We start from the raw sequence: 14592 nt of genomic DNA, 5'->3' as shown, positions 1-14592 counted from the left end.
TGTACTTACCCACGGTATTGGGACAAGCAGTGAAGTTGGCAAACCCCATGCCATCCTCACAGACTAGAGCTTCTGTTTTAGGGGACCTGGTTAGGCCAGAGTCCACCTGAGTTCCCCAAGTATACCCAGCGACAGTTTTGGGGGTACTCCCACCACCTGGGGGATTACTACTAATTGTAACAGGAGGCCTTGGAGTGTTACTTGGAGGACTATTTTCCTTATTGTTGGGCTTGGGGCAACTGTTGTAAGTTTTCCAATGGTCAGTCTGCTTACTGACATGGCAATAAGGTTTCTTGATGTTTGAGGAAGGATTTTGGGACCCCCCCCCCCCCATTGGAGTTTTGGGGCCCTGTAGAGGATTTGTCCTTAGATTTATTCCCACCTTTCTCTTGAGGCTTGGGAGAATCTTTCTTCTGGTCACCACCCTTATTTTTTGGCCTAATCCTGGTTCTGACCCATTTGTCCGCCTTCTTACCCAATTCTTGGGGAGAGGTCAGATCAGAGTCCACCAAGTGCTGGTGTAGAAGCTGGTTTTGATAATTACTAAGGATCTGCTACCTCATAATCAAATTATACAATCCTGTATAGTCATGTACTTTGCTGCCCAATAACCAGCCCTCCAGAGCCTTAGTAGCACAATCTACAAAATAAGTCAAGTCCTGAGTCTGTCTCTCCTGGGTATCCCTGAACAGCAACCTATACTGCTCAGTGGTTAAGCCAAACCCATCTACCAGAGCACTCTTCAGGGCTTGGTAGTCAACAGCATACTTATCACTAACTGTAAGGAGCTTATCTCTGCCTTTATCTGAAAAGGAGAGCCATAATATAGCTGCCCACTGACTCTGGGGGACCTGTTGTACTTTACAGGCCCTCTCCAAAGCAGTTATCCGCTTGTGGACGTCATCCCCACTCTTGTAGGGAGGGACAATCTTACTTAGGTTTTTATGGTCCTTTGACTTTTCCCTAGGTCTAGGGATATTGCGCCACCAGTGGACTCTAGTCCACACAATTGTTTCTCTCTCTCTCAAGAGGCAGGGTTTCTTTTGCAAGAGCCATTTCCTGCCTCTTGATCCTAAGATTGACTTCTCTCATCCTAGCTAGATGTTCACTTCTCTCAGGGGAAGTCATTCTCCTGCGAGCAGAGGCATCTGACCCTATTGAGTCGCCAGAGTGGTGAGATTCCCTGGAAAGGAATCTCCTCCTTCTGGGCTCATGGTTAAGCCTGCTTGGGGGCCTGGATGGGGCTATGCCTCCTCCAGCCCCATGTAGGCTTAGGTTGATCTGGTTAAGTTCTGCTACTTGGACCTGATCAGTGTCATCATCCTCATCATCATCATCATAACCTAGATTTTCATCAGGGGAATCTTCTGTTGAGGGATGGCCCTGCCCTGTACCGCCTGTAGGACCTGGGTTAGATGCTTTATTGGCATCATACTACACTAGTATTTCTATCAGGTGTTTGAGGGTAGGGTTTGAGCCTTGGCTCAACTTTCTAGTTCTGCATAAGCTTCTCAGCTCATGGAAGGTAAATGTATCTTATCTAGAAGGTGCCTTGGGAGGGTCAACTTCTACTGGGAGAGATCCACCAGGTTCTGCTCTCAGAGACATGTTCTATTGAGGTGTGGTGTGTGCACCTACGTACATTAAGTGTTACCTACTAAACCTCTCTAGGGGTTGTTGTAGTCAGGGTGTCCTAGGCCTTTTGCTCTACAACTAAGTTCAGTAGAACTTAAGTATTTAAGACTTGATGTATATGTATCTCTAGGTACCTTAATGTGATATTTCAAATGATATCTTAAGATTATATGGTAAAACAAACAGCAAGCTTTTATCCCAACCGCTGCACATCAATGTGAGAAGTTGGCCTGGTATATGATGTCCACTATTCTAGTGGGCACCCTGTATCAGTCCAAACAACCCTTATGGTGATGGTTGTAAAGTCAACCTTATAGACCAGCTTTCCTAGTGGTAGCATGGACAAAGCAGTCTTAGGCTAAAACTTCAGAGAGCATGTGAAGCCAGCTGTTTTGCAAATTATAATCCCTTGAATATCAAATGAAAGGACACCACACAAGGTATATATCAAATATATATGTATTTATTACTAACACAACCCTTCTGCACTCTTTATGAGGTCAGAGTTCGAGATACAGCACAAGTTACTCAATAAGCATACTGTAAGTTGCACAAATACAATTCTGCCCTAGGGACCTCACAAACCATATACTAAGTAAGTGGTATAAGAACCACTTCAGGAAAGGTGAATAGGCCTAGGGCCTAGAGAATCTCTGGGGCTGCACTGGTCAACCAAAGGTTAGGAAGTAGGATTCCCACAGGATGCTTGTGCAATGTCTAAACACACACAAGAGTTACTATCGAGTTATAATGGGAACGTAAAAGTTACAAAGTAGTAGATTTCGGACACTTCCGGATGTTCTACGGGAAAGCCCTGTTAAACTAGGACACTTGGATAGTTAATACCCACGGGAGCACCGGAGTACTAGAGTTACCTCACCCAGGGAAGCCGGGTGCATAGGTGTTCTTTTGTGTCGGGTTTCATCGCGGAATCCTATGGAAAGCTGCAAGAAAGTGCTGCAGGCGACCAAGAGGAAAGTGTCTGGGTGGATCCAAGGGTGGATCAGAGCCAAGAAGAACCTGAAAGCAGAGGGGACAGAGTCTGGGTCACTAGACAGTGACCAGGAAGGAACCAGGCGATGTCGAGATGCAATCAGGTGGAGAGGTGAAGTTCGTCTCTGCAGCCACGAGGACCAGGGGGAGTCGACAACGACCAGTAGCTGGAGTCGAGCTGTCCCACGACGGATCTAGCTGTTGGCAGTGTCAGTATCCGGATTGGACCCAACAAACCTAGGCAAATGCAATCCACGCAGGATGGGAAGATTGGCTTTTGTTCAGACCAGCAAGGTCTGGGGAGCTTTTCCTTCGCAGGGAAGCTAGAGCAAGCCCGGAGCAACCAGGCAAGTGGTGTAGTTTCACAAAGAAGTCTTCAAAGGGGCCACTAGCCAACAGGCTACCAACCGCAAAGACGCGTTGAGCGGAAATGCAGGTGTAGGCCCCACGCAGCACTCGTTGAGTGTGGAGGGCTGAGCTTCGGTGCAAATGCTGCTCAGGCACAGCTTCGAGTGTACCTCCGGAGCTGCACAGGTAGCAAAAAGCAGGTAGTCCAAGATGTCCGGTCCCACGTCTCTCGTGTCCGCCACGGGTCTCAGCTTTGCTGTGAATGTGGGTCGGAGTCAGAGAAGTCTGGAAGTCCAGTTCCTGCATCGCTAAGTCTTCGGGTTCCGGCAGGAGAGTCGACAAAGCAAACCTACAAGTTACTGATGGTGCCTGTTTGCACAGGGTGGTCACTCCTTGACCACAAGGGAGATGTCTTCAGTCTTCCAGTCGAAATGGAACGTCGAAGATCCAAGAGTTCGTTTCAGAGTTTCTTTCCAGGATAATCTAATGTCTCCAGACACAGCTCCTATCTTTATACTAAACTAAGGGGCTGGATTACCTGCTAGGTCCCTCCTATGGGTGGAATCTGTGGTTGCACCCCATTCATTTTGTCCAGATTCGCGCCATAGCTGGGGCTGGTGTGCCCCAGCAACTGATTTGAACCGGGCTATGCATGGAGCACCTTGTGTGCCCCCGGCAGTGTCTAGAAAAACATCTTTCCATTGAACCCCCCTGCCCCAATGCACTACAGGCTGTCTGGGGAGGTGCTAGCACCTCCCTGGACAGGAAACCTATTGTCCAGGCATTTCCTGCCGGAGTTTTGTCCAGCAGCAGGAGTTCAGACTCGTGTCTGTGACAGCAGCATCCATTTTGTGATGCTGAGGCTCTGTTTAACTTTAACCGGGTAAAGCAGTAACTACATGTCTTCTCCGTCTAGAAGGGTGGAATGCTACCCCCGCCACCAGGACTGGCGTGGCGGGGGGGGGAGGGGGAGGGTGGTAGTATTTCAAAGTTTTTGACACCTTACACGACATGTTTTGATAAAGCCAAACCAAAGTTAGCACTAACCGCGAGGATTGTAGTGCACTTAAGAGTATATGGTATGGCTTTATCATAGAACATCTATAAGGACCTGGTTCCGAAAGCAGCAGACAGGCTCAGCTCATGCTAGAGCACCATCTCACATAAAACCAAGCACTCAGGATTGTCATGGCCTGCCATAGGAGTGACTTAAAGGTATATATGTGTCTATATATAAGGGTAGATATAGGAATACTATATCTAAGCAAGGGGTGATTACACCACCTTGCCCAAGCTGAGTGTTCAGCCTGTGGTGTCAGTTTGGATGGCCAGCCAGGGGTGGCATAATTCATGCTGCAGTCCCTGGTAGGCCTTGGATGCACCTATGCCCTGGGTACTTATGGTACACTATACAGGGGCTCACAAGGTGCCCTAATATCAAATTAGATATGTACCTAAAGTACATGGAGTCCATTTTACAGAGAGAGCAGTTAGCCTGGGGCCCTGAATAGCAGGATCCCAGGCCAACAAATCCAAAAACTAGCTAAACACTAGGCAAAAAGTTGGGGTAACCATATAGTCAGATATCCACCTTCCTGCACTAGGTCCCACACCCTTTGGCTCGCTCGGTCTCATACCAAAGGACAGGGTCTTCAAGCCTAGGGCTGAGTCTCAAAGCCTAGGGCTGGGACTCACATTTTTATGCCGGGTCTTGTATCCTAGCGCTGGGGCTCGTAGGTCTCATACTCTTGGGCTGGGTCTCACATCCTTGGGCTGCGACTAACATCTTTAAACTGATTTCATATCTTTGTGCTAGGTCTTGTTTTCTTGTACTGGATTTCACATCAATGTATTCTAATTATTATTCTATTTCTAATGTGCACCAGTACCAAGGCCACTGAAATTATGCAAACGAGGAGCACCAAACTAACCAGAAACTGACCGTTTCTGATATAATTTCTAAAAGCGATGGCTGGCCATATCGATGATGGCAAAAGAACCTTCGGAGGCCCCTTGGACAGGTACATGAGAAGGTTGATGGGAGTGCTTATGTGCTAACAAATTACAAAATACCATAATTTAAAAACAGAAGTTGAGCAGCAGCTGAAAAAAACCCAGAAAAAAGTTAAAGTGCAGGCAAATGAAGTAGTTATGGAATTGAGTGTAGAGATTGTAGCTTTACAAAGTGCTTGTTTTCTTTTGAATTTTGTTTTGTCAAAATAATAAGCTCGCTCGTTTAAGCCCACATATGTGCATTTACAAAAAACTATTGAAGAAGGATGTCTTTAAATGTTTCTGTACAAAAATAACAAGCATTTGCAATGCAATAGGTCTCACATTTAAAATACTTTGAGCTATTAGCACTGTAAATGTCAGCAGCTTAAATTCTCGCTAATGCGAGACCTATTGAATTGCAAATACGGTTTGTTTCCAAGCGCCCCATGCTGCCCTTGCGCTTAATAGAGGCATCATCCCTTTACATTTTGACAAGCCACGTCTAAAGAAAGGGGCATGACCTATATTGAGTATAAGCACGGCATGGGGGCTTGGAAATAACCCACAAAACAAATATTTGCAAGCAACAGGTGTTACATTTGCGAGAGTTTAAGCTATTGTCATTTGCAATGCCAATACCTCAAAACGCTCCTAAATGCCGGTCCGATGGCATTGCAAAGAAGCGGCCGCCATTGTCGAGGACGCCTGGAAAGTGAAAGCATGCATGGTGTGCTGAATGTTGCTGCAAAGCACATTGTGCCTGCAGTAAGACAAAACTCACTAAAGAAAATAGTGCTTACAGACTAAACAACACAGACGGTTCAAGGGCCAGTCCTCATGGGAGGTTACAAATGAAGACAAGGAGGTACTAAGGAGGGATGAACAAGCCGATTACTGAATCAGAAGCCAGCATTTACAGAGGACAAAGACACAAGCCAATTACAAATATGAGTTGAGCTTCCAGTGCATACACTAATACAGCATTACTCGCAGAGCAGCACATGCGCTGCCCAGGCTCGATCTAAAAACCATGATACAATGGCCGCCCATGCATGGTCATACACATGAGCATGAATAAGTGCCCCTCAGTTTGCAATCATCATTGGGTTGGGTCTTAAAGCCCATTTTCCGATGGCAGCCCATGCTTGCACCTGTCCATGTATGGTTGTCCATTGCTGAATAACTTTAAAGTATATTCAAAGACAGGTGCTGCTTGTCGTGACTGGGCAGAATCCAGCACACTGCAAGCGGAAGTGAGTGCTTGGTAGCAGTACTTGGGGAGCATCAAGGCCACAGCAAAGAATTTATATATATATATATAAACGACCTCCGTCTCCTTTGCGCAATCGTCCGCCCACGACAACGCTTTTCAGACACAGACCAGGTAATTCGGATGCTGTTATTTTTTATTCAGCTGTCGCCAAGAAAAAAAAAATATATATATATATATATTACTGTGAACAACAGCAAATTTGCCCACAAGTTCCTGGCGCTGAAGCAGACTATTTTCTGTGAGGTTGACGACATTGGCAAAATGCTGCCATTCACACAGAGGAGAGCCAATAGCTGAATGGGCCAACCCCACTGCCCCATGCCATAGTGTGTTGAAGAAAACATTCAATTACATTATAGCAGACCAATAGAACGAAAGGGATGGCTGAAAGCATGGATGTGTGTGTGTGTAGGGGGGCATGTGCACTGATAAAAACAAACAGTTGAAGTAAGCAGTGTTGGAACACCAAACGGTATGTTTCAAAAAATTATCAGAAATGCACCTAAAACTCCGGTATACTCCAGTTATGGTTACAAATTAAAACAAAAAAACACTGAGATTTGCAATTCATTGTTAGGATCACAATTAACTCGCACAATAGCCATGCAAGCCATTACTCTCACACCAGATGCAATGCACCTGACCTTACCCTCAATGAAACAGATGTAAATTACAAATGTTGCAAATCATTTTACAGACTACCCGTACCGTACACTTTGTCAGAAGGAACCATGATTTCAGTATAATAATTGTTTCTGACAAGGTGGTAAGGGTAATCTATAAGGTGATTTGCAACATCTGTAATTGTCCCAGTTTGATTATATGGTGTACTTTAATGACATTTTGCTTTTAGGTGTTGTTATTGATTCGTGTATATATTTGAAGGTCCTAAGCATTGCATCTGGTGTAGATTTTAAGGCGCCTCAGGATAATAATTAATAGGGTTTACAATCTTGATGTGCAGCGATCATTGCGGTCAGCTTTTGCACGCTTTGTTTTGCCAGATGACCATACCTGGTACAATAATGTGTACAAAGGCTTGGTGGTTCCAGGAGAACCCAACTGGCCAGCACAGCTGTGGCTCCTTTGGTGCCCCTAACAGTCGCCGCCGCTGCCCCCACAACAAGTTCTGCATTTTTCTGGCTTCCTCCTTCTCCTCCGCGTAGCTGCCCTGCCACTCTTTGGCGAAAACATACTCCGAAAGGCGGACAGTTCTTGATCCCTTCTCCAGCAACTCCAACTCTAGAAGGTAGCGGCTTCCCATGACACGATCGACACGTTTCTCCACATTAATGATGCGCTGAAGCTGGTATATCCTGTAAACATAGGACAGCAATTAGTTTCTTACTTTGCAAGTTTCACATATGCCATTTTTCATTAAACTGAGCCAGAACATTAACTGCTGCTGGATCCTTGGTGGTATTTGGTTCCCTGCACATCTTCTATTCACTATCCATCTGACTCATGCCCCACCACCATCATTCAATCCACAAAATGTGGGGATTCATTTCTGTGTTTTGAAGACATATTACATAATACAATTTGATCTTGCATAGCCCTTGTCTTTCTGCACAATGAATGTGGCAGCAGGAGAGAAGGAGTGCATAAGAATGATTGAGGGCTACAATAAGACAAAAGGCAAGAGAAAAAGTAAAGAAAAAATATTGCATAAGAGTTTAAAAACACAAAGTGAAAATGGCTGTGCACAAATTAAAAGGGTGGATATGAAAGAGAAGGAATGAGTTGTCAAAGTTGTAGGTTTCTTGTGCTTCCAGCTAGTCTTGAAAACCGTCAAGTGCTGCCTTAGGTTAGAGATAAGACCCCTTCTCAGCCCCTTACTTCCCAGAGTAAAGGCATGCAGCTTCCCTAAAACTAAATTGAGGTATTTGAGAAACAGGATTGGGGACTGTGGAGTTTGAGAATGAGTAATTGTAGTCATTGTCTTCAAGTCTGAATTTCTCATCTGTAGTAGGAAAACATTAACAATAATGGCAGTGGGAAAGAAGTGAAAGTGAGATGATATTTTTATAAATAAAAATCTATAGGGAAATTCTTTCTACAGTTGGGCAATGGCTGCGCACTGGCACCCAATGGGAAACAGCCTTTACTACGAGGTTTTTACTTCGTATACCATTTACTACGTATTTTTTACATCGTAAAGGATGTTGGCGTGCAAATGTTTACAACGCAAACCTTTACCTCGCATTTTAACGGTGGGTGGCAGTGTTGCACCTTATTCTTTTAAACGGGAAAACAAAAATAACTGATGATAGTAAACTCTCGAAATAGAATACATGGGGCTAAGGAGCCCTGGGTGTTTTATAAATATGTAGAATTGGGTTTGAGGAATGTTGCAACCGGGCTTCTTGAAATTGAATTTCTAGTAACTGTTCTTCACATTTTTCCAGGAGTATAACTTTGCTTTTCCCCAATATGGAGAAGGTTACCTTTGAACTTTGTGGGAGAGATTTTCACATCACAAAAGCCACATTTTGTGAATGTGTGTGAGAGATACTTTAGCAACAAAAGGAGGGAGATGGAACCCTTGTATGCTTCTATAGCCAAAGGTGAAAGACAACTGTCGGCTAAGCTTTTTTGGCAAAACAAATAGAGTTTCTCTCTAAAAGGAGTAGGACGAGTATAATATTAGGAAAGATGTTGAATGTGGGTATAGCAACGAAAGATGCGAAGGAGACATGGAGAACAGGCAGACCGGAGACCCCCAGAGTACTAACAGTGACTGCAAAAGAATAGTCCTTTTTCGCGCCTTTTTATATAACAGAGCACTTTGGAGAAGGACGGACGATGATCGGTACAGAGAGTGCTCCAGACAGGTAAGTTTAATTTACAATCGATAACAAATTCAGAATATTTACAGGAAAGAGAGATGGTATGCGTGGTGAAAATATGCATGCTAGTTGTTAGCATGGTATGTGTACTTGTAATGTTAACGGATGTACAAGCGTGGTAGTGGTGTGCGTGGTTAAATATGCGATGTAAAGACATGCGTGGTAAAACTACACGTGGTAATGACACAACCACACCCAATCTGAGAAGGCACAATGACACCATGTACTTACCCTCTGTTCCTCTGATTGAGCTTCTTGAGGAAGGCTGTGGTGAGGTCTAAGGCCTCCTGCTCCTTAAGCAGCAGGTTCCCAGATGTGTTGCACTTCAGGTCTATCCAGTCTGTCCTGAGAGCATGGAAATCCAGATTCATCAAACTGAAGGTCTGACCCCAGTTCACAGGCTGGTCGAAGACGGGTGGATATTCATACTGCTCATCTGCTGTGTCGGTGTCCTCTTCATCATCTTCTTTATCCTCCTCTTCTTGCGCCAGAGATTCTTTGGGTTCCTCATGTACTTGCTGGTCATCGTTCTGCCCTATGACATGCCATTTCATCTTCACTTCAGACTTTATGTTCGGATACTCAGGTTGTGGTGAATCTCTATGCAGCTGGGCAGTGATGGCTGCCTCGACTTTGTCGAACCCTTTTTTACGTCGTCTCATCCGCTGAGTACTCTGGACATCTAATTCCTTGGTGACAGGAGCTTGAGTGGCAGAGATATGAGGACTAGGATACCTCCTTGTGTGGTTGGATGAAAGGTTCTTGCTAAGTCGAATTGTTGTTTTTGACTGGTTCGTGTTTGTTTCTAATGGGCTGTGGAGTACAGGTTCTTCAACATTTCTACGCACTGCCCTTTTCCTTGATCCCCGTCTCCTAGTGTAGTTCTTATGTGTGCCTATGACATTCACTGTGGTGTTTTGTGAGTTGTCTCTGACCCCAACAGCCACACGATGCTCCTGCAACAGTTCTTTGCCATCAACATCTGTTGGGTTTATCGTCTTATTTGTGACTCTGTCATTCATTTGAATAAAGATCTTCTGATATTTCTTTCTGCGCCGTTTCTTTTTGCTTTGCGCCACCATTTGCGACTCTTCCACTTCAGAGAGGAGCTTTCTTCGTCTACCCAAAACATAGTCCTCCTTCTCTTGGGCTCGATCTAGGCTATCCTCAGGGTTCATCTGGTTTTGCATCTCTTCATCTGGAAGATACTCTGGAGCGGGTGGTAAATCTTCATTTATCTCCACTTCATCAACGTACTCAAACTCATTTGGGTTTACATCCTCTGCTCCTAAAATAAGAATGAACGATAATGAATTGGCATTACCAAACACCCCGGAACAAATGGAGCACAGCCCAACCTAGCATTTAAAAAATGGCAAAATCAGATAGTGCAGCGGCTACATTTTATTCATAAATCTCTACTCAACACTATTGACACACATTCCTCTAATGCATACATTACAGCTGTATAAAGACCTTTTCTCTAGCTCATATGGCTAAAGATACAAAACGCATTTGCCACAAGCGGTGCATTACAGAGATTTACAGTTTGCAAGTGTTAAATGGTCACATTTCTGTTGCTGATAGCTGTGTTAAGGGATTCAAAAGGTTATGAGGTGAAGCTTTTGACCAGATAGCATGAATGCTCCCACTTCACAGACTATTGAGGGGCTTTAATCTGCACCATCAAAATAATCCTGACATGTTTAATTACAATTAAAACAGGGTAGAAATAATGATTCCTTCCTTGTCGGGAAAATGTTCTGCATTTTAATTCACTCTGCACCGTAGAGACACTTCTCAAAAAGCAGGTATTTTAAAGAGAGCAATTAAAGTACAGAGAAATACCAAACATCTACTTCTCTCTTTTAAGTCTGGTATTTTGACTATTCCGTTGACATAGATACACATACACAATTAATGTGAACTACTATCCTGCATGGCCTCTGGGAGTGTTTCTGGAGGTCCACAGCCTGGGCACAGCGTAACACTAAAACTGAAGATCAGTCCGAGACTTTGACAACGCTATTTGACAACAATACAGACTGCTCAATAGCAATGAATTCTTGTGGGTCCTATCATATTAATCAGTCAAATTTAATTAAGTCAATTCAAAGTGATCAGTGCTTAAGTGTGCACACCATGTGATTAAAATACGTAAGAACAAGTGGCTATGCAGAATGGGAGATCGACTAATATAGCGCCCTCTGTATAACGTTAGTACAGAATTTATCAAAAAGTATCCAACTACTGTGCTGTAGACAAATAGTTAAACGTGTCCAATTGTCTGAGACGTTGATGGTGTTTCAACGCTGGACAGTTTAAAGGATCATCTTCAGGACAAACTATTATTCTGAGCATTAAGCAAGAAAGAGGTAGGATGAAATAAAGATAAAAGAGCCAAATACATTCCAGATTCCTGGTTATGGTTAGGATTAATATGGAGATTTCGTTTGGAATGACTGACAAAAAGAGGCAACAAATGATTTATGTATTACTTATGCAAAGAGGCCTCCTCAAAATCAGGGAACACTTCACTTTAACCGCCAGAATCAGCGTCCGAACACATCTGCAGCATATCAGCCTTTCTGCATTAGGGAGGTACACAGCGTGAGATTTCTCTCAATGCTGAATGCGGATACAGAAATCCTCTTAAGGCAACTGCAAGATGTTTGCTGGAAGTTATATTTCTATATGGCAGCTGATCCATCCAGATCAGTTGGGATTTTTCCACATAGGAACAAGGTAATCAAAATGAGGAAACTGGCATATATTCAATATTTATTAGACTGAATGGAGAGGACTACATAGCAGTGACACTATTGAAAAAACATTGAACACAGTAAGATGGGGATACCTGTTTGCAGCACTTCACTGCTATAACTCCAGGCCCAAGGTGATTATTGCCTTGATCAGACTACTTGATACTTTCTCAACTGGAAGAATTAAGATTGGGAGGGTAATCCTCAGAATGATGCCCGCTGAATGTATGTCGATACTTCGCATGACTTTAGTGCGATGTTCTTACTTAGCATAAACCATTACTTCGCAAGTTTGTACTGCGCATGCATTTATATCGCAAATGGTTATAAATGTACTATAAATGCTTTTATTCCACATTTTATTAGTACGCATAGCACTACTACGTTTTATTCTAGAAATGGTTTATGCTAATAAAATACATCGCACTAAAACCATGTGAAGTGCTTTAGGATGGGTGAGTTTTTGTTTTCAAAATTAATTGTACCTACTCCTACTATTTTTATACATTCTCATTAACCCATAAAATGTCAACACTACCAGAACCCTCACACAGAACACTACCATACACTACTTAAACACCACTACACTACCCTAAACCCTAAAACACTACCACCTACACGACCTTCTCCCTTCTCCTGTCTGGACCCTACACTCTAAAACTACACTTAGAAGAAGAACTCAGTGCTGCCTCTTAACTGATTAGAAGTTTATGCACTGATGCCAGTGATAATAACGATGTGGATAGCACATACCATTACAAAGCATGCATTATAACAACGCTTGTGATGTAACAACTTGCGTACTAATGGTACGCGTTACTATGCTTGCGAAGTAATGGTATGCGCACTAGCAGCCACGAAGTAAAGGTTGTTTACCATGGCCGCTCTGGAGAGGTATGAGACATGTCTCCCTACCATTTGCTAAAGGAATGGTACCCTTAGTGGCAAGATTGTGTGAAGATAAGAAAGGGGGGGGGGTAACGATTGAGGACTTGGTAACCGAATAACTTTAAATACCTGTGGTTACTGATTGCTAACATTGATGCTGAAGTCACTGAAAAGAACATACAGGCAGTACTGGAGGGAATGAAGAGATTGGTGCTTTTGTGGTCATCTCTTTCTTTGCCCATAATGGGGAGAGTGGCCTTGACTTAAATGACTACTCTGCTACACGGCAACTATGTGTTGCAAGGGGTCTTTTGCATGATTCCGGTTTGTGTTTTTCAGGAGTCCGTTTTCTATTTGTTGTGGGCCAGTAAGCGACAGAGAGCGAAATTGGAGGTCTTAAAAAGGCTGTATGAGAGAGGTGGCTTGTGCCTCCTGGACCCGGACCGCTATTATCAAGCAGCACAGCTACTCATATATTATTTTTTTTGGTTAGATGAATTATTAAATAGGTCAACTAAATTTTTTTCTGGGTGCTATGGAGGTGATGAAATTGAGGACAATTTTATAAGATACAGAGACATGGAAAAACAACGTGTACACGTGATTGCACAAATAGCTTGAATATAGGATTGGGTCGGATTAAAGATGTTGCAGTCAGCTTTCATACCTGCTAAAACATTTCGGTGGGAATAGTCTGGTTTATAGAAGCCAAAAATGCAAGCTGGATGAGGGGAGAAATCTTAGTACAGTGTGGCTTATGCGACTAAGAAAAATTCCTCACATTCGATGAAACCAAAATGGAGTTTTGAGTACTCCTTTTACAGTTTCGATTTAGTGGGGAAATGGTTGTGGGGATAAGGAAGCACTGGAATGGGTTCCCGGGTAGGCCAACGGACTAAAAATCTTTGGTGGTTCTGATTCAATGGCAAGAGGGAGGGCAAATTATCTCAGAGGTCTATGAAGTATTTACAGAGAAGAGACAGGAAGGATGGCTTCAAGGATCACTGGGAAGAACGATTGGCAGAAAATGAATGGGATAGAGTATGCACAGATGCACTAAGAAATGTAGCAGTAATGCCAAATGTAACCTTACATAATGGAAATATCAGAGTGTATTACACACTGGTGATTATGCTCAGGATATACCCGCACACCCTGGTGACCTGTCTTAGGTGTATGGGAGACAGTGATGATCTTTTACATATGATATGGTTATGCAAAATAGTAGTTTTGGCCACGCGTAGCAGACAAAATAAGAGGGGCATTGGTAGGGATAGTACAATGTTGACTCAAACAGTTTATTCTAGGGCTATATCCCAGACCTGGTGGGGACAGGGAAAATATACGATACAGATTTGTGCCATTGAGTTCACCTAATATGATCAAGTAATTTTTCACAGTCAAAACTGTGCACTTTCAGAAATCCCAGTCTATAACAATCCATTTGTCTGAATATGTCCTTCTTAGAGGACGTATTTATACTGTATGTAGTGAATTTTCACTCTTGTAATTGTTTTTAGGAATTGTTTTTATGAGATGTGTTTTACCATGCCTTTTAGGTTAATTGTTTTCATTGAAGAATACATACAAAAAATCTTGACATAAGCCAGTCATCATATATTCAACAATAAAGTAGAATGTGACCAATATATCAAAATATAAAGAAATGAAAAAAGCTAAATGAATATATTACTGAAAAGGCAATCTACTGAGTGGTGATATAATAGAAAGAAGGTGGAAAGCTAGAAGGATCGGCTTACAAGTATTTCGGGCCACAGATGTGTTATCAACTAGGTAAGCTGTGGGGAGTTGCCTGTTGCCAAAACGGACACGGCGTGAAGATCACCCC

At 43.2% G+C, this 14592-nt stretch overlaps 1 protein-coding gene across 1 annotated transcript in view; it reads right to left on the bottom strand.

Annotated features, from left to right (window-relative positions):
• B4GALNT3 (beta-1,4-N-acetyl-galactosaminyltransferase 3) overlaps positions 1-14592 on the bottom strand; it is a 919815-nt gene that overhangs the window by 66986 nt on the left and 838237 nt on the right. Inside the window, exons 14-15 of the mRNA XM_086952836.1 lie at positions 9325-10381; positions 7259-7560 (exon numbers count right to left, since the gene is read on the bottom strand). Coding sequence (XP_086808962.1) covers positions 7259-7560; positions 9325-10381 — 1359 coding nt within the window. The remainder of the gene's footprint in view (positions 1-7258; positions 7561-9324; positions 10382-14592) is intronic.

The sequence above is a fragment of the Lissotriton vulgaris genome, chromosome 1_2 (assembly GCF_964263255.1).
Source record: "Lissotriton vulgaris chromosome 1_2, aLisVul1.2, whole genome shotgun sequence".
In the NCBI taxonomy this organism is placed as follows: Eukaryota; Metazoa; Chordata; class Amphibia; order Caudata; family Salamandridae; genus Lissotriton; species Lissotriton vulgaris.
Note: the sequence above shows the minus strand (reverse complement) of the source record. Positions and strands in the feature narration are given on the sequence as shown.